At 47.4% G+C, this 19003-nt stretch overlaps 1 protein-coding gene across 1 annotated transcript in view; it reads right to left on the reverse strand.

The window, feature by feature from the left end:
* The window catches only part of rims2a (regulating synaptic membrane exocytosis 2a), a 1685585-nt gene that overhangs the window by 594667 nt on the left and 1071915 nt on the right, over positions 1 to 19003 (reverse strand). The window contains exons 21-22 of the mRNA XM_070888461.1: positions 13570 to 13641; positions 12628 to 12784 (exon numbers count right to left, since the gene is read on the reverse strand). Coding sequence (XP_070744562.1) covers positions 12628 to 12784; positions 13570 to 13641 — 229 coding nt within the window. The remainder of the gene's footprint in view (positions 1 to 12627; positions 12785 to 13569; positions 13642 to 19003) is intronic.

The raw sequence follows: 19003 nt of genomic DNA on the forward strand, positions 1-19003 counted from the left end.
TCTAACTTAATGACATGAATATCTTATCCAGTTACATTTTGTTGGTTTGAACTATACATCTCAAGTACTGCAAGGGGTGTACTAAGAGACAGCTTCAGTATCATGATATGGATATTGCAAATTATTATTTAAATGGAGAGAGACTACAAAATGCTGCGGTACAGAGGGATCTGGTGGTCCTTGTACATGAATCTCAAAAAGTTAGCATGCAGGTACAGCAAGTAATCAGGAAGGCAAGTGGAATGTTGACCTTTATTGCAAGGGGGATGGAGTATAACAGTAGGGAAGTCTTGCTACAACTGGAGTACTGCGTACAGTTTTGGTTTCCTTATTTAAGGAGGGATATACTTGCATTGGAGGTAATTCAGAGAAGGTTCACTAGGTTGATTCCTGAGATGAAGGGGTTGTCTTATGAAGAAAGGTTGAGCAGCTTGGGCCTATACTCATTTTAGTTTTGAAGAATGAGAGGTGATCTTATTGAAACATATAAGATTCTGAGGGGGTTTGACAGGGAACATACAGAGCGGATGCTTTCCCACATGTGGGAATCTAGAACGAGGGACTTTGGGCTCAATTTTCCCCCAGCCCATTTTCTGGTGTATTGCCAGAGTTGCGCCGCCTAATTAAGTAAATAAATGCGCCTCAATGTTTGTGCTATAATCGACAGCCGCGCAGCGTGGCCAGTCACCTCGGGGGTGGAGCCTGCGGTCTGCGGTGTAAAAAGGTGCCGGGCCTTCTGCGCATGCCCGGGGGGAAAAACTGACATTCTTGACATCGCTGAAATGGCCGCGCATGTGCAGTAGAGCTCCGAGTGGCAATCAGCCATTTTTAAAGAGCAACTTGTGTGTGTGTGCCAGAAGGAGTGCTGTGTTTTGAAAAATTGCAGCTGCATGCAGAAGCAGTGCTGTGTGCCTGAGAATTCTTGAAAAATGCTGTGTGTGTCTGAGAGCAGCTGCAGCAGTACAAGATGCAACGCGGACCAAGGACAAAGAATTTCACTGGAAGAAGTGGAGACACTAGTTACTGTGATTGAGAACAGATGGCAGGAGCTGGATACCAGCAAAGGTCACATAAAAGTTCCACCAAAATAAATGAAGAAATGCTGGAACCAAGTTGCAGAAGATTACTGCGCAATGGTGACCACCACGAGATCTGGAGGCCAGAGTACAAAGAAGTGGCAGTACCTTGGTCAAGTAGTTAGTGTAAGTAATATTTTCATTAATTCAATGCAATTGTAAATGTGACCAGCTGTATATGTCCCACCCAGCAGAAAGACACCCTCTCTAAAAAGTTGCATTTTCATCTTTGCAGAGGAAATTGGCCCACAACAAAAGGGAAAGAACTTGAACAGGAGGAGGCCCGGCAAATCTGCATCCACTGACACCCTTGGAAGAGAGGGTCACTGCTTTGATGGGTCCTGCCTGGAGAAAAACAATCAGTACTGCACAAGATGGCCCCACACTCGAGGGAGAGGGTAAGTCCTGCAAATTCATCGTGGCCTTTTAAATCAACCTGCTGCCTGGCCTGAGATGTGTGAGCCTACTCATGCCACCCATCCTGCTCCCTCCTCTACTGCTAACCATTTGACTGTTCTGTTATATTTTGCGGATCCTGAGGCCAATCCCGATGATGCAGAAGATTCAGACGCGGATGAGCCTGAAGAGGAGAACATCTTCCAATCCAATCCTCCAGACGAACATGGGGATGAGGGGGAGGGGATGGAGATGGATGAAGGCTACACTGTTGTACTGACTCTTGAGGGGGTGCTGCTCACAGCCCCTTCCTAGTGGTTTGAGTGCCGGTGGGACATTCCATGGTTTCCCCCCTTCCAAGGCTGTGGGTCCCAGTAGTGGGGGGGGGGCAACAAGGCACACCCAGGGCGCCCCCCGTCCCAGGCTGCTGGTTCCATTGTTGGGATGCAGCGAGGAAGATCCAGGGTGAGGGGAAGGAGAGCTCAACCACGCTCTCCTGAGATGCAGGATGTAACAGATGTGGTTCAGATGATGTAATTGAGCGCGGAGAACATTGACCTTACCCGATCACTCCTGGACATCATCAGTGGGGTGAGTGATGAGGTAGCGGGACTGTTGGGAGAAGTAACAACACTTGTCGGGACCATCAGTGAGGGAATAGTATCCATGAGGGAGGGAGTGTCAGAGGTAATGCAAACCACGACACTGGCAATGAGTGAGGGAGAGTCAGAGTTAGTACTGGACATTAGAGAGGGTATTTTGCAGGCCGCTGAGACACTATCAGGACGCATGAGGGATGGCATGTGTGAGTTAGCTGCTGCAATAAGGGAACACGCCCAGACCCCGCGCCCATTGACAGAATCAACTGCCACTCCCACTGCAATCCCCCCACCAGCCTCTGAAGAGCCCCAAGCCGAGCCTTCCACATTACCACCTGACCCCCCCCCCCCCCCCACCCCCATCAACAAGAAGTGCTCATTACCCGAGATGTTAGAAGGAATAAGCTTGGTACCAAGCCCAGGAACACTGTGCCACCGCCTGTGGGCAGGGGTGGTGGAGAGTACAAGACCAAACACAGCGGGCGGTGTTAGACTGAGGGGGAGGAGAGATGGGTGCAGCCTTTCTTTACTGCTGCTGCTGCTGTTGTTGTTGTTATTGTTATTGTTGCAAATGGTCTCAAATTAAAAGTTTTTTATAAGTTATGTAAATTTACAAGTTTCTAAGTGATCTTAAAGTTTTTAAGTGACCTTAAAGAGTCATATTAAAGTAACGTTTGATACAAGAATCATTTTATTAAAGTAAAGTATGTTGTAAACTTTTGAATAAAATATATTTTACATTAAAACTGAATTATGTTCCATTAACACAACACAACATTACGGAACAGCTCCAAACAATAAACATATCCATGTGGAATAGTTGTCGCTGAGCCCTCAGACATCAGTAAAGCATTCACGGATGAACTGCTGGCGCAAGGCTCGAGCAATCGTTAAAGGAGCACGATGGCCTGTCCTCCTCCGCCTCAGGCACTTGCATGGCTTCCTCATCCTCGTCATCATCCTCCTCCTCCTTGTCACCTGCATCTTCCACATCATTATCATCAGCCACACTCACCGCAGGTGGGTCTTCCACTACCAGCTGCTGCCTCATGATGGCTACGTTATGCAACATGCAGCAGACAACAGTGAACTGACTGACAGTCTCAGGGGAGTATTGCAAGTAGCCTCCGGAATGGTCCAGGCATCTGAAACGCTGTTTCAAGATGCCAATGGTCCTCTCTATGATGCTGCGTGACATGTTGTATTCACGGTCAACTTCCGTCCGGGTTACGCGTAGGGGCGTCATGCGCCAGGTGGCGCGGCCGTACCCTTTGTCTCCCAGTAGCCAGCTCTGCCCTTCTAGCTGCTGCTCAAACATGGCAAATATAACGCTGTCGCATAGGATGAACATATCATGGGTGCTCCCAGGGTATCTTGCATCGACTGACATGCATGTCGTCACACACGAGCTGCACATTAATGGAGTGGAAGCCTTTTCTATTCCTGAACATCTCGGAATCCTCCAAAGGTGCTCGCAAGGCGATGTGGGTACAATCAATGCAGTCCTGTACCTTTGGGAAGCCAGCAATCCTTGAGAACCCCACAGCCCTGTCATGGATTGCTTGGGCGGTCATTGGGAACTTGATGAAGTCATTTCTCCGCGCATACAATGCAGCATTGACCTGGTGAATGGAGATATGTTTTGCATGTTGAGAGATGGCGCACACATCTCCAGTTGTAGCTTGAAACGATCCGGAGGCATAGAATGAAAGTGCAGCTGTAACCTTCACTTCAACTGACAAAGCAGTCCTCCTGACACTTCTTGGCTGCAGGTCTGGTCTCAGCAACTCACAGATCTCACGGACAACTTCTCTGCGGAAACACAGCCTTCTGACACAGTCTGCATCACTCAGGTGCAGGTACCAACGCCTTTCTCGACATTCCCGAGATGGGTCAGGCCTCCTGCCACCCTACGGGCTCTGATGTTCCTGATGTGATGAGCTCTTCTATGATGCAGAATGCTCGCACAATGTATGGCATTGTCAGTATTGCCCCCATACTTAAAGTTAAACTTTCAAAGAAGCTCAAAATGGCAGGAAAGCAGGCAGAGGTTCGCAATTTTCTCTCTCTCTCTCCCCAAGGTCTGTATGGATGGACCACACCCAAAGGTCTTTTGTCCTCTCCTCTCTCCGCTCCCCCACCCCTCCCCCCCTCCCTTGTGTCTTGTGACCTCTCTCTCCCTCCCTGGGCACCAAGCCTTCAGATCGGCTGTCAGCAACCCTCTCTGGTCCCCGAGTGAGGTGCCTTCCTGGTCCGCTGTGGTGAGTACCTTCCTGGTCCGGTCTGCGGCCTCCGCATGCATGCCTGTCGATCAGTTGCTCCCTCCCCCGCCGAGCCTCTCCAGTCCCCGAGTGCATGCCGGTTCCAGTCTGTGGCCCCCAAGTGCATGCCTGCCGGTCAGTTTGCTCCCTCCCTGCCCCGCCAAGCCTCTCCGGTCCCCGAGTGCATGCTGGTTCCGATCTGTGGCCCCTGAGTGCATACCTGCCAGTCAGCTTGCTCCCTCCTGATTCCCCTACTGAGTCTCTCCGGTCCCCAGTGCAGTGCCTTCCCAGTCTGTGGCCCCCAAGTGCATACCGGTCCCGGTCCGTTCCGGCTTCCCGCCCCTAGCCCAGGCTGAATGGCCTCCGATGTACTTACCTGCGCGATTTTTTTAACTCTCCGCAAGGGTTTTCTCGAGAGGCCACATACGCTGGCCTAAGTAGAAATGGAGTAACTATTAGCTGGTCAAAGTTGCCTAAATGGCCAGAATTAGTGTAGGTGGCTGGTAACGCCCCCTTTTGAGAAAAAAAAACTTACCTAAAATAAACGTAACTAACTGAGTTACACTGGTGCAAATTGATTGGGGAAACTGGGGATTTTTAAGTTAGGCCAGAAAAAGCAGCCTACTCCAAAAAAAACGGCGCAAATGCTGGGGAAAATTGAGCCCATCGTTTCAGAATAAGGGGTCGCCCATTTAAAACGGAGATGAGGAAGAATTTCTTCTCTCAGAGGGTTGTGAATCTTCAGCATACTCTACCCCAGAGAGCTGTGGAAGCTGCCATTAGAATAGGGGCATCTGAATGAATACTGATTTGATGCCAGCACTGCCATTTTTGAGGTCAATGCTCCAGCTAATGTCCTCTCTTCACCTCACACAGCTGAACACAGGTTCAGCAGCAGTGAGGAACCCCCACCAGTTCTATTTAAAGGGTCAACTACTTACAGATTAATTGCTGGTCGATTTATTCTGGCTGTTGCTATGATTCTACAAGCTTTCCAAAGTTCTTTCAAGTTGCAAAAGTCTACAGGGAGAGCTGTGGCAGGTGCTGAAGGACATTTTGCCGACTTCTAAGTTTCTACATTCCCCTTGGAATAGAGCATGACTTGGAGAATAAATAGAGGTGACGTAGAGGAGGACAAGCTGCTGGAAGAAGGAGAAAAAGGAGGAGAGGCAAAGGGCTCTCAGCAGGAGGCCATATCGACACAGGGTGAGCAATTCTCCTACGTGAACCTCAGCGAGGAACAATGTGTGAGATGTCTGTACTTCAGTAAGGACGTCCTCACTGAAATCTGCCATCGGCTGCAGCCACAACTGCAACCTCAGAGCAGGACAAGGTGAAGGTGACAGTAGCGATGAACATTTGTGTGTCGGGCTCCTTCCAGGCTGGAGCTGGAGATATTTGCAGCATCTCATGGTTTGCCATCCACTGTTGCGTAAGGGATGTCACTGAGGCTCTCTATTCAAAGAGGTCTGACTACATTTTATTCTCTCTGGCCAGAGAGAAGCAGGTGGAGCAAGCACGCGTCTACACTAGGATTGCAGGCTTCCTCATGGTGCAGGGTGGCATTGACTGCCACACATTGCTTTACAGGTTCCGCATGTCAACTCTGTCCTATATCAGAACCGAATGGCATTCCACTCCTTCAACGTCCAGCTGGTGTGTGATCAAAGGCAACGAATCAGGCAGGTCAATACCTGGTATCCTGGCAGAAATCATGATGCCTTCATTCTGCGGCAGTCTGCTGTGAGAGGTGCATTTGGCCCACCACGACTACTAGGCGACAAGTACGATCCATTGACGACATGGTTCATGGCTCTGGTGCACAATTCACGCACATGTGTGCAGCATGCATACAATGAAAGCCATGCTGCCACATGAAATATGATGGAGCAGACCACTGACATGCTGAAACAATGCTTCCACTGCCTGGACCGCTCTGGAGGTGCCGTGCTGTAGTCGGCAGAGCGGGTGTCACGATTCATGGTGGTCTGCTGCATGTCGCACAACCTCACCATCATGATGGCACAGCTCTTAACACCAGCCATACAATGACCAGCTGTGGAGCAGAAGCCTGAGGTGGAGGAGGAGGAAGAGGAAGAGGAAGAGGAGGAGGCAACCTAGGTAGCCCCTTTCTGCTCGGACTGTCCGTGAAGAACCAGCGATACCAGTAACCGCAACCCCAATTCCCCATTTACCAGAAGTCCCACACTTTACCTTCCCTCTGTCACTGACCATCACAGCGTCCGCTTGGCCACAATCCAAAAATAAATGCCACCACAAAATAAACATTCTAAACCAAATTTATGAATAAAATCATGCCATATTGCATACAAAAGTCAACTAACCACCCTTGTGCATTCCCTTAGTTCCCGTCTTCCGTGTGCCTTTGCCTGTCCTAGTGCTCCTACACAATGCTACCCCAGTAGCTGCAGCATGGCTGATGGAAGGCCACTGACTGTCAGTGTGGGAGACTGCAGATGGCCTCAGAGGATGATCTCAAGCAGCTCTGGCGCAAGAAGGCAAGGCTTCAGACTGCACCACCTCTACATGGGTGGCAACTGTCTGGCTCACAAGCAACAGCAAGGGCACTGGTAGAGAGACAGGGGTGCAAGTACAAATGCTGTCATCCTAAGAGAAGACAACAGGTTTGTGTACTGTGGAGGATAGATTACTGGCCTACTGTGAACCCTGCAAGCCCTTTTTCGCACTGCAATCTGCAGCCATGTTCGCAGCTGTCTGAGCCTCCATTGTAGCACTCAGACATTGGGTGGCTGCTGCTTGTGCAGCAATGGAAGCTGAGACATTGGCTATCAGACTGCATCATGGTTGGGTCCACAAGTGTGCTAATGGAGTTGGCCACCACTTCCACACTGGAAAGGATGGGTTCCAAGCTCTGCGCAAAGCCATGTGCCAAGTTGTTGCCAGACTCCTCCATGCTCCTTGACACTGAACGTAGGCTTTCTGGCAGGCTTCCCAATGCACCAAGTATTTTGATGTGCATACCCATCAGTCTTCTTCTGTAGGCTGCCCAAAAGAAGTCCTCATCTGAATCCTCTGCAGTAGAACCTATCTGCAACCTCGTCCTCCGGCAAGCTGGCACCTGCCCTATCCTTGTCCCCTGCCGTAGCTGCAGTGCCCAATGTCTCACCCCTGCAGATCCTGTCTCTAATCTATTCTCTAAGATATGTGCAGTGCCAGTAGGTGAGCTTGGTGGCTACAACTGTGAAATCAAGTGATGATGCTAAGTCTTCATCATCACTGTCTTCTTGGTCTTCCTCCACTGCCTGGCCAGGTTGCATTTCTTGGGTATCTGAAAGAAGAACCAATAGTGTATTTGGATTCCCAGAAGACATTCGATAAGGTGCCACATAAAAGGTTACTGCACAAGATAAAAGTTCACGGGGTTGGGCGTAATATATTAGCATAGATAGAACATTGGCTAACTAACAGAGAACAGAGAGTCGGGATAAATGGTTCATTTTCCAGTTGGCAAACAGTAACTAGTGGGGTGCTGCAGGAATCGGTGCTGGGGCCTCAACTATTTACAATCTATATTAATGACTTGGGTGAAGGGACCGAGTGTAATGTAGCCAAGTTTGCTGATGATATAAAGATGGGTGGGAAAGCAAATTGTGAGGAGGACACAAAAAATCTGCAAAGGGATATAGACAGGCTAAGAGAGTGGGCAAAAATTTGGCAGATGGAGTACAATGTGGGAAAATGTGAGGTTATCCACTTTGACAGAAAAAATAGAAAAGCAAATTATAATTTAAATGGAGAAAAATTGCAAAGTGCTGCAGTACAGAGAGACCTGGTACCTTGTGCATGAAACACAAAACGTTAGTATGCAGGTACAGCAAGTAATCAGGAAGGCAAATGGAATTTTGGCCTTTATTGCAAGGGGGATGAAATATAAAAGCAGAGAAGTCCTGCTACAACTGTACAGGGTATTGGTGAGGCTACACCTGGAGTACTGCGTACAGTTTTGGTCTCCGTCTGTCCTCCACCGGTTAGCTCCTGCTGCCTCCGGTTGTGCACCATCTTGCCCTGCAAAAGAGAGGGAATTGTGTCAGTCAGTGTCGTGCAATTGGTTTGGCTGATGTGGCTGCCATGGTTGAATAGCTGACAGTGTGTGCAAGCTGTGAGTTGTGGCTGTGAGGCTTGCAGCAGTGTTAAATGTGTGAGGGTGAGGTAAAGCATATGCATGTTAGGTGTGAGACCTGATTGATAGACATTGTTGGTACGTGAGTGATGGGGGGGTGTGATGATTTGAGCCGTGGCTGAGGCTAGTGGTGCAGTTGGTGGGATATTGCGTTTGAAGATGCAGTCACTGACCTTGACCACTCGTGTAAGGTAATTGATCTTCTTGTGACATTGCCTCCAGGTCCTTGAGGCTTGACTCCTAACATTGACCTCCAAGGCTCTCTGCTCCCACTGCCTTTTGACTGTCTGTCTGGCGGGCCTCCTTTTCCCATACAGATACAGGACATCTCTCCATCTTTCCACCTCCTCCACCAAGACCTCCAGTGCAACATCCGAAAAGCTTGTAGTCTGCTCTCGCCGCATGTGCCATTCCTCACTCTTTTCCAGGTCACAATCTCTTCAACCTTGACTTCCAGCATCTGCTCCAGCCACAATGCACCTCCCTTTAAGAGGTTCTGGCTAGCTTTAAACAGTGTAAGCTAGCTTTAACTGTTGCTGGACTCTCATAATATTGCCCCCCCCCCCCCCCCCCGCACCCCCCCCCCCATTGATGCATCCAGCCAACGAACAACGTGTTTAGCACTGGCTGGACGCAGAGATCATTTAAATGAGCAGGCAGCACGAAATTGGTGGGGTGCCTGCATTGCAATCAATGGGCGCGGGTTAATCGCACATCACAATCCCCACGCCCATTTTCGGGGGCTATCCAATTTAGCTCCCTAGGTCTCTGTTTCACTAGTCCAAACACAAATATAACACAAGTGTACAGCCTGTAAGACTTTGTAAGGTAGGAAAAAGAAAAAATACTATATGGAGACATGTAACTCGTCTGTTAGGCTCAGCATTTGCAACTTAAATTATCATAACTAGCGCACATCAGTAAAAACAAAAAATGAATTAGCTTACAATTCTCCCCATGTATTGTACATTATTAACTTATATGTCTACAACTCTGAGGTATGCAAATATCTGTCTGCCAGTCTTCCTCTTTCATCTAATATCAAGTGAGATTACTGATAGCTGCATCCATAAGCAGCTCTATTGACAATTGCATAGTATGTGCCAACAAAACAAACCAGTGGGCTTTCCACAGCCAAGTCGCGACATAACTGTTTCTCGGAGAGCACGCCTGGCAAGGCGCAGGGGATGTCGGGCTGCTGACGCGGGCCGGGACCATTGGAGGGAGCAGCATGCGGCGGCATACCACTGCAGAGAGCAGCGCGTGCTGCTGCAGGAGGGCGATGGCTACGAAGCCAGGTCACTGATTGCAGTGCAGGCAGTCACAGCAGGAGGGGCGAAGGAGGGGCAAGAGTCCGTCGAGGGAAGTGACCGGGGCCCGGGGAGGCGTGAATCTGGGGCCCAGAAGAGGCGAGGGTCCAGGGGCAGCACGGGCCAGCCTACACTGCGATATGTGTGCGTGCTCGGTCTGTGCAGCAGAGCTGGTCTCCAGTTAGTCTTGGGTAATCCTTGCCACTGGACCAAGACCTAGCTCTGTCAAGTCCGTATGGTGGCTGGTGTGCAACGGCCACCACACATTAAAAAAATCCAAGCACAGGCATCTTTCACCCTTCACGATGTAGTTCAGGATCTGGAATATTAGGTCCTTCATTGAAACACCTGTGAACTCATCCCTTTTTGGCATGGAAGCAAGTCATCCTCGCTTCGAGGGACTGCCTATGATGAGATGATAATGGGATAGAGTAACAGCTATAATTCAACAAACGATAGTTACGTTTGCTTCTGGACTTCTGCACATAAGGGACAGAAAGTTACTGCATTATGTGAGAGAGCTCCACAAGTGGGAGAAGGTGCCAAAGATATTCCATGCTAATTTTTGGATCAATCTCGAATAGTGTGTTCCCGGTTTAAATGTGAGGTGTAGTTTAAGCACCATATGAGTTTGTTCATGAAGGCATGTTCCTGCAGAGGTCAAGCAGCTCAGTTAGAGCTCTCCATTGATGGTTTTGTAATAGAGCTCCATGAAGTGAACTACTGTGGTAATGCAACTGCTGATGTAAACACGATAAAAGTCACATGGGGGCAGAAAAGGGATGGCTACCGCGGGGTTTGGGCGGCCAATCGAAAAAAAAACAACCGGCCGTCATGGTCTGATGATTTTCCCTCCCTGAGCTATACTCAGCTTGAAGGGGATTTGAGTGGTGCCCACTTCCGCTGGAAACAGCAGGGTGAAGACGCTGTAAAGGTAACTTTCCAGCGGTGAGCTCTGCAGCAGCAGGCTGCTGAAAAGTGGCAAGGACAAGGATTTTCAGCTGCAAAAAGGTAAGACTTTTCCCAGCAGTGCCCCCACGAGGTATTCGATGCAGTGCTCGAACGCGACACCGCTGGAGTGTTGCCGCGATCGGGGCCCTTTGGTAGAAAAATAGTTTTATTAATTTTAGTGTTTTTATTTCAGATTCCAGCATCTGCTGTATTTATCTTTTCATACAGTTTTATTAATTTAGTGTTTTTGTCAGATTACATCTTCCACTGTATTTATCTTTTCATATAGTTTCATTAATTATTAGTGTTTTTATGTCAGGTTACATCATCCACTGTATTTATCTTTACATGTAGTTTTATTAAGTATTTTGGTTCCATTCAATCTGCTGAGTGCTGTTCAGAGTTTGCACATACTTTTGTACAACTTTCAGGTCTGACTCTTTAGTGGAGTCCTGTGGGCTGCAGAGATCTGTTTGGCAGGGTTCACCCTGAGGATGGGAAGAGTGTTGGGAAGGCGACACCTGTTACAACCTGCTCAGAAGCAGGGCAGCACGCAGGAAAAGGTGTCACCATCAGCACCGTGCAGACAGGCAGCGGACAAGGGAGGCAGCAGCCATGATTCGTTCATTCCGCACAAGACCAGTGTGCCCGCCTTCTTGACCGGCCCGAATCAGGATTGCGGTTGCCTGCTTGGGGACAAGGGATATCCCCTGTCCACTTGGCTGCTCACTCCACTGTGGAACCCACATGCATGGAATGATGCTCATTGTGCCATGAGGTGTATCATCGAGCAGTGCATTGGCATCATTAGGCAGAGGTTCTGGTGCCTGGATCGTTCTGGTGACACCTTGTAGTACTCTCCTCAATGGGTCTCCATAATCGTCGTGGTCTGTTGCATGCTGCACAACCTGGCCAACATGAGGGGACAGCTGCTGGAGGTCGAGCCAGCAGTACCACAGGAGGAGGAGGATCCCCATCACCCCAGAGCTCGGAGGCATTGACCCATCGCCACCCTGGAAGGGCCGGGTGCAGACTGGCCAGCACTCTCCTGGGAGGGTGTGTCCTCACATATATGGAGGTGTCTGACACCTCCCCTGCAATCTCTCTCCATGCATTATGTACTGGCGGTCCTCCAGGTCTCCCCACGGCAGGAAACAGTATTCTTCTTCTGTCCTCCACACCATCCATCAGTGTCTCCAGCTCCGTATCAGTGAACCTGTTGGCTCTCCTTGTTCCTCTTACACCAGCCATCCTTCTAAACTCCTTTCCCCCTCAGGTCCTTGCTGCAAACCCTGGCCTTTTGCTGGCTCATTAGAAACCCTTACCTGCATGCTGAATTTCTCAGCGATAACACTCAAATTAAGACAGCCACACCACTGAACAATCCACTTTGGAAGGGTTGATTAGCGCTGGAACCCATTTGTTCACTTTTGAAGCTGAATACGAGATGGCCAAGCCACGAAAAAATGTCGGTGCTAATGGCCACAAAAAGGTGGGTGGAGCACCAGCTTTCCAGCGGTACTGAATTTCAGGCTCGTGATGTGTTGGAGCCATTTATAGTGTGTGTTGTTAGTGATGTCGAAAAGAATATAGATGTCGTAAAGAATTAAGACAGCCCCCACATTGCTGAAAAATCCACTTTGGAATTCCACTCCACAGGTTTCTTTTTTTTTCTTTTCACTTTGGATGTTAATAGGTCGCACTCAACAAACCCGTGAAGAAACATCCCCTCAAGTTTGTTGCCTGCACTAGCATGCATGTGAAGCAATCAGTTTTACACTTTATCATCTTCATCTCAACTTTCACATCTGTACTGACACAGCAGCAGATGTTTCCTTCCCTCCAGTTATCTATATCCATGCTTAACCCTACCTTTGAGGAGGTGGAACACTGGGAGAGCGGGAACGGGTCCTGCCCATACTGTCCCCACGAACCGGTGAGCCTGACTGTGAACAATGGTTTGATGACATTACTTGCTCTGGAACTGATAATGTTGAACTCTGAATATCTCTCCCATTGTGCCTATAATCTGAATATAAGGAAAAGAGCAGTTTAGAATATTATATTTTTTTCTCACACATTAAAACACGCGAGGGGTAAAATTTGTTGTGGGCCATGGTCAATCAGCAACCCGTTTCACACTCGGCCGATTTTCTTTCCCACTGAAGTCACATGGCAGCCTTGCTGTTGCCCATTTTCTGCCAACGCCCTGAACAAATTTCTACCCCAGATTTTCTTTGAGAGATTCCCATCAATTCTTTCCACATTCTTTCAAGATAGCCATTAACCTTAAATACGCATTACATTACTGTGCTTTCAAAGAATATTTTCTGCGATAGGGGCCTGGGCCTTACACCTTCATTTCTCAATTTTAAAAATGTGAAAATTATGATATTACAGATGTGGGGTATAAACTTCTTTGGGGAGTGAGTAAGAGGGAAAATATGGGAAATACATTACAGGTATAACCACCCCAGGACACACACACACAATTGATAATTATCAATTGAAGAAATAGCAAAGGCCATTAGCCTCCTGAGTCTAAATGTTAATATACCAGCAGTTCTGCATGAGTTGACTTCTCCTAGGCTTTGAAGAAATTATACATTGAAAACATTTATATTTGGAAAGTCAATTATAACATCTTTGCCTCACAACTGCCTGTTTGGTTCTAACTTTGGGCTCAACAGAAATCAGTAAAACCAATCAATTATCTTTACTTTTGATTGAAGTATTGCAGCAATTGAAAATACCGATGGTGCGGGGGTGGGGGGATGGGTGAGGAGGGGGAGTGTGCTTGTTCAGCTTACATACCTGAAGAAACAACCCCTATTCCATCATCACAGTCATAGTCAGAGACTTCACTGTCACTGATGCGTTGAGATCCTAAAGTTTAAAAAAAAAATCACATTTTGCAAAGAACAGATGCATTTTTACAGAGGGTCTTGTGGTGATTAATCTTTTGTCTCGTACACACAAAGAAGTAAAACTAGTTTTACTGAAAACAGGGGATTGATTCTAGAGGCTAAAACGCAGGTTTTTTTTGCTAGTATGTGACAATTTCAAAAGTGCATACCGAACTGAAATGCAAATAAAGCTGAAACAATCAGATTCTCATGTGCTACGCAGGAACATGCTCAGATTAAACCGATATATTGAAAATCCTCCTTCCCAATTTATAAAGAGCTAACAATTCAGAAAGGGTATTGCAGTTCCTAATTTTGTTCAAAGTGCATCCCCCCACCAATTGTGATATTTTCAAGCTATGGAGATCCAAATATTAGTCGGCTTGGAACGAAAAGAGGTTGACTTGTTCACCGCAAATCTGGAGGAATTCCATCGGAAATTAAGTTGCTTTTATATTGATCTTTTAATTCAGTTTCCGATAGGCTGATGTTCCAATAGCTCACTTCTGCACTGGTGCGCTTAAATCTGGTCCCTGTAGATTGGCAGTGGACTTGTAGGCTCCATTTTATCTGGGTCTAAAAGCCTCCTGTGGTCTAATAACATTCCAGGAGGTGGTTCACAAAAGCCGAGTTCCCAGAATATGAAGTAAACAAAAATTAGCAAAACAGTTTGTTCAAGATTCCCTCTGGGCTAATTTCAAAATTTGTGCTTCTTCCCAAGTCACTTGTTTTTGTTTTAACAGAAAAAAAGTTCTAATCATTGTGAGAATAGTAAGAGAGGGCATTAAGGGAATTGGTACAAAGCCCAAAGATATTATACTTGGATAAGATAAGAATAAATAAAGGCCATGGTGTTTGTCCAGCTCACCTTGCTGTTTAGATTTTTGTGCAAGACTCATTTACACGATTTTTATCTTTCCTGGCCTTGTGCCAAATCAATACCTCTCCATTCCTTGCTGAATAAAAAATCTGCACATTCTTTTTTTGGAACACTTCAACCAACCCTATATTGACTGTGCTGGGTAATAATCTTTTCTACAACTTAAGTGTGAAGCGGTTTCTCATAGTGAAGGCATATATATGTTAACTAATGAGTTTATGCACACAACACAAGCGACATGCACAAGGTCTAAAGAAATGCATACATTTATATAGTAAGCTATATACACCCTGTATTAGAAATTGACATTAATCTTATAGTGTGATTAATTATCCTGGAAGTAAAAGGTTAGGAGTGGAATAATTAGAACAGTAAGAAGAGTTTTATGAGAGAAATATCCCATTTCTATATGGGTTCTGTATGGGACATGGTGTTTCCTGTGTTTCTGTTTGGAAACAGCAGCGTGCTGAGGTTGAAGAGTGGGGCTTGATAAGTATTCTGGAGTTTGTTTCATTACCTTTGGAGATCAGGGATTATTTATGCTGAACTTTCCCTCAGGGGATTAAATAGTTGGGGTGGAGTCCCCAATTTTAGCTCCTGCCACCTGGTAGGAACCAGGTGGGGTTGGTGGGGAGTGCAGTGAAAATGAGGGCAGTCATTTGCCCCCACAGACCCCGCTGCCTTCCCGAAGTTAACCTGCTCTTCTGAGCAGGAGTGCAGGATGCCTGTAGGTAGGAAGCGAGGTCCTGCCTTAAATAGACAGATCGAATCCTGATGACATCACATGGAGCCGACTGCAATACTAGCCCGAGGCCTGAGCCATGACGGATTCCCCCGTCAGAACAGGCCAGACCTGCGTATGGGGGGGATCGTGGGTCAGAAGGAGCCCAGGTTGGTAAGTTTAAAAATTTAATTTTAGGTTTCCTTTTGGGCCAGGAGGAGCAGGAGTGTATCACCAGGCCTCACGAGGCTGGGCCTTCGATGCCCTGACTCGCCCCCTAAAATTGACTGGCGGGACCGTTCCCACGAGTTCCCTACTGCGGCCTCCTGTCGCCAAATTCCATCTGCCGCCAGCCAGGTAGTAGATCTGTCCGGGTTCAGGCAGGTCTCACGGAAAATTGATAGAAATGAGGTGTCGCCATTCAAATTGACTGGGCCTCTGCATCCATGGACTCTCTGGCTTCACTGTCCACTTCAAGTCTCACACGCACTACCCAAAATCCCCCTTAAAATCTGGGCCCATAATACAATAGACTGCAGTAGAAGGGACACCGAAAGCCAAATTATAAGGTGCATTTTTCCTGGATTTAGTACCTGAAAAACAGGCACTACACAGAGGAAAAATGGGCACTGATCCTGCGTCTGAACAGCATTGCAGCGGAACTTCTTGCATTGCTTTGCTGTTGGTTGTGCCTGAAGAAGGTGCAGCAATGTAAGTGAATGTCGGAGAGATCTGTGCTCTCCTGTTAGGTTTCCTGCTCCAGTGCCGGGTGCAGTTCAAAAGAAAACGGCTCGCAAAAAAAAACAGCAGGCACTGTAGCTTCCACAGCTGCTGTCAGGTAGCCCCTGTCTGAAAGGGGCAGGATGGTCTTGCAATGGAAGATCTTTGCTTTTGGCCTTTTGAATTAAAAAAGGTCTTTCAGCTCCAGAAATTGTTGCAGAGTGCTGCAACTCCTTTTTTTACTCACTGATAGACGCTATGTTTGGTATGATGGTTTTCTCCTTCTACAAGGGAGCTTATTTAGAGGCCGAAAAGGAGAGACAAACACAATTCACCTTGACAGCTGAAGATATTTGCCTGACCTTCTCCAGAGCCACCATCAACTGCTTTACTAGCAGAATGTAAGAATCCTCCTCCCAACTTTCTGTCCCACAATTAACAGATTCCACTCATTCAAACCTGCACTCGATGTCAATTCCCAAATCTTCAGTTTACACATCCATACTTGATTTCCCTGTTGATCGACAGCACAAATGTAAAAATAGAATGGCGATCAAGGTCCAACAGTGATTTATTACAATATGATTTTTTATGTGGCTGGCTACTCTTTATCACCACAGTGCTTTCCTCGTACCCACTTTTACCATGGTGGAAATGTAAGAAAAGCTGCTCAGGAACCTACAGAAGTTCCAAGGCAATAAAAGCCAAATGTTGATTGTGTGGGTGTGCTTTTGCTTCTCCACAAGCTCGCAGCAGCACTTCCGTGCTTGCCTCATCAAACTCGGACACCCCCCTATCTTCCACTTCCTGCTGGTGCCATCCTACCCTGCCGGAGAAACAGACAAACAGTATGAGGGAAAAGGAAGTTCAAAAAGAGTAAAAGCACAGACGTTGTGGGTAAGATTTCAGATATGATGGAAGCGTTTTACTCAAGCCTTCAACAAACTTTAACTTTTTACACTTTTAAAATATTGAAAAAAATTAAAGTCACTTACCTTCTTACAAAAACCTCAGGCCAGTCAAGAAGGAATAGTCTGCAGTCCTCTCCTCTTGCATCATGTTCCTTTAAACAGCTTAAGGACCGAGGTGCACCCGAACTTCTTGGCAGCTGAGGCCCCTGCACAAATCATGCGCCTCTACCTGTACCCAAAATGAACCTACAATATGTCGATGGGGGGCAGCAATAGATCCCAAAGTGAATTCTCCTACCCAGGTGCAGTGCACTGTGGTCATGTTGCCCATTCAGGAAAATTAATTCAACAAGGTCCTTAAAATTTCAAAAAATCCTCGAAATTCGGCCGCCCGATAAGGCCTCTTACTTCCGGAAAGCGGCGGCCAAACGGCGGTATCGATTGGCTGCCAATTTTCTGTCAAATGGCTGCTACTCGCAAAATTCTCCTCAATGGTTTTTTCAGCGGGCACCACTTCCGACCCGCTGCTGCCAAACCCTCCTAAGTGTGCCATCGAAGCGCGCACTGCCGATCTCCCGCCCCGCAAGCAAAATTCAGGTAAAAACATCTTGTGGCGGCTACGCGCGCCCCCCAAAAGTTTTTTCTGTCAGTGCGCTGTGTTTGCAGTGTGTGTAAAATGGTGGTGCGGCCGTCATTAAAAGGGAGGGTGCACTGCCGCGGCCGCCATCTTATGGTTTTTGTCAGCCGACTGCCAGTTTGTGTGCCAGGCTGTTGGCTCGGCTAAAACCCTCCCTGGTGGCCCAGTGGACCTAACTGAAATAATGGCAGAGCTCACAGCGGCCCTCCCCTTTAAAGTGAAAGGGAGGGAAGTGGTGACGCGCCAGTGTGATGACCTCATCAGCGCTATACACTGATTGTCTGACAGCGGCGGACACTCCGTCTGGCCTCCACTTCTGCCCCCATTATGACCGACTTCCGCTCGTTTCGAAAAAAAAAGCCCAAGAGCTGAATTTCGTGCAAGAGGCCACCACATCCACCGCGGCGGAAAAACTGTAGGTGCGACCTGTTTCCGGCGGAGATGAATTCTACCCCCTGCTCTTTGAGCCATTTTAAATAGGAAGTATCAGTTTCTTCAAATTACAATTGCAATGCAAACAAGCAAAGCAACCAAAAGAACATAATGCATGGAATGAGAAAGGTCAACTCAGTCCTTCCACAGACCATGTACAATATTCCCTATTATGGATTCTACCCCAACTATTTAATCTCCGAAAGGAAAGTTCTTCAGAAATACTCCCTGATCTCCAAAGGTAATCAGACAAACTCTAGAATACGTACCAATCCCTTTGTTTCCATTATTCAACTCTGGCAGGCAAATTCTCCACAAACAACCATGTCCAATAGAATATTTGATCATTTGTAATCTGTACATGCATAAGCCCTCAATCCTGTTTCTTTGTTGATGTTTATCCATTTCCTTTTTTGAGGAAGTTAATTGACATGGGATCAACTGCTTTTGCTGTGGGTCTATTTCAATCTTCTACTCCATGGGCTTAGGGGATTTCTTCTAGTCTTGTATTCATTTTGAACTGGTTTCCTCTCGTTTTGTGTTGATTATTCAACAAGTGGGCTCACACTTCTTGCTACACTTATTATTTAAAGCCTTGTACAGTCAGTCCTTGGAATTATATTGTATAAATAAATGTTCATATTTCTTTCTTTTTTATATATTAGCGAATGAGAAATCAAGTCTTGCAGATGTACAATTGTTAAAATGATTAACTTTATTCTTTTAGTGTTCCATAATAAATTAGGAAACCAAAATTGCCCCTTTTTTTAATGCCCATTAGGGCAATGAGATGTTAAGGCTTCACCGACTGGGGGCAGGCGGTGGGTGCGACCCATCTGGAATTGCCCCCGGGTCGGGAGTGGCGGGAACAGGTTTCCGCCGCGCACCTTGTTTCCGCCCCGCCTGGCGCTCTGACCCCTATTCTGTCCCGCGGGAGAAACTGCCCCACGGGAGCGTGGCCGCCGTCAGTCGCTGCCACTGACAGCTTCGAGTGGCTGGGCGATGCAGTTGCCCTTAAAGGGGAGGGCGCACCACTGCGGT

The sequence above is a fragment of the Pristiophorus japonicus genome, chromosome 1, assembly GCF_044704955.1.
Source record: "Pristiophorus japonicus isolate sPriJap1 chromosome 1, sPriJap1.hap1, whole genome shotgun sequence".
NCBI lineage: Eukaryota > Metazoa > Chordata > Chondrichthyes > Pristiophoridae > Pristiophorus > Pristiophorus japonicus.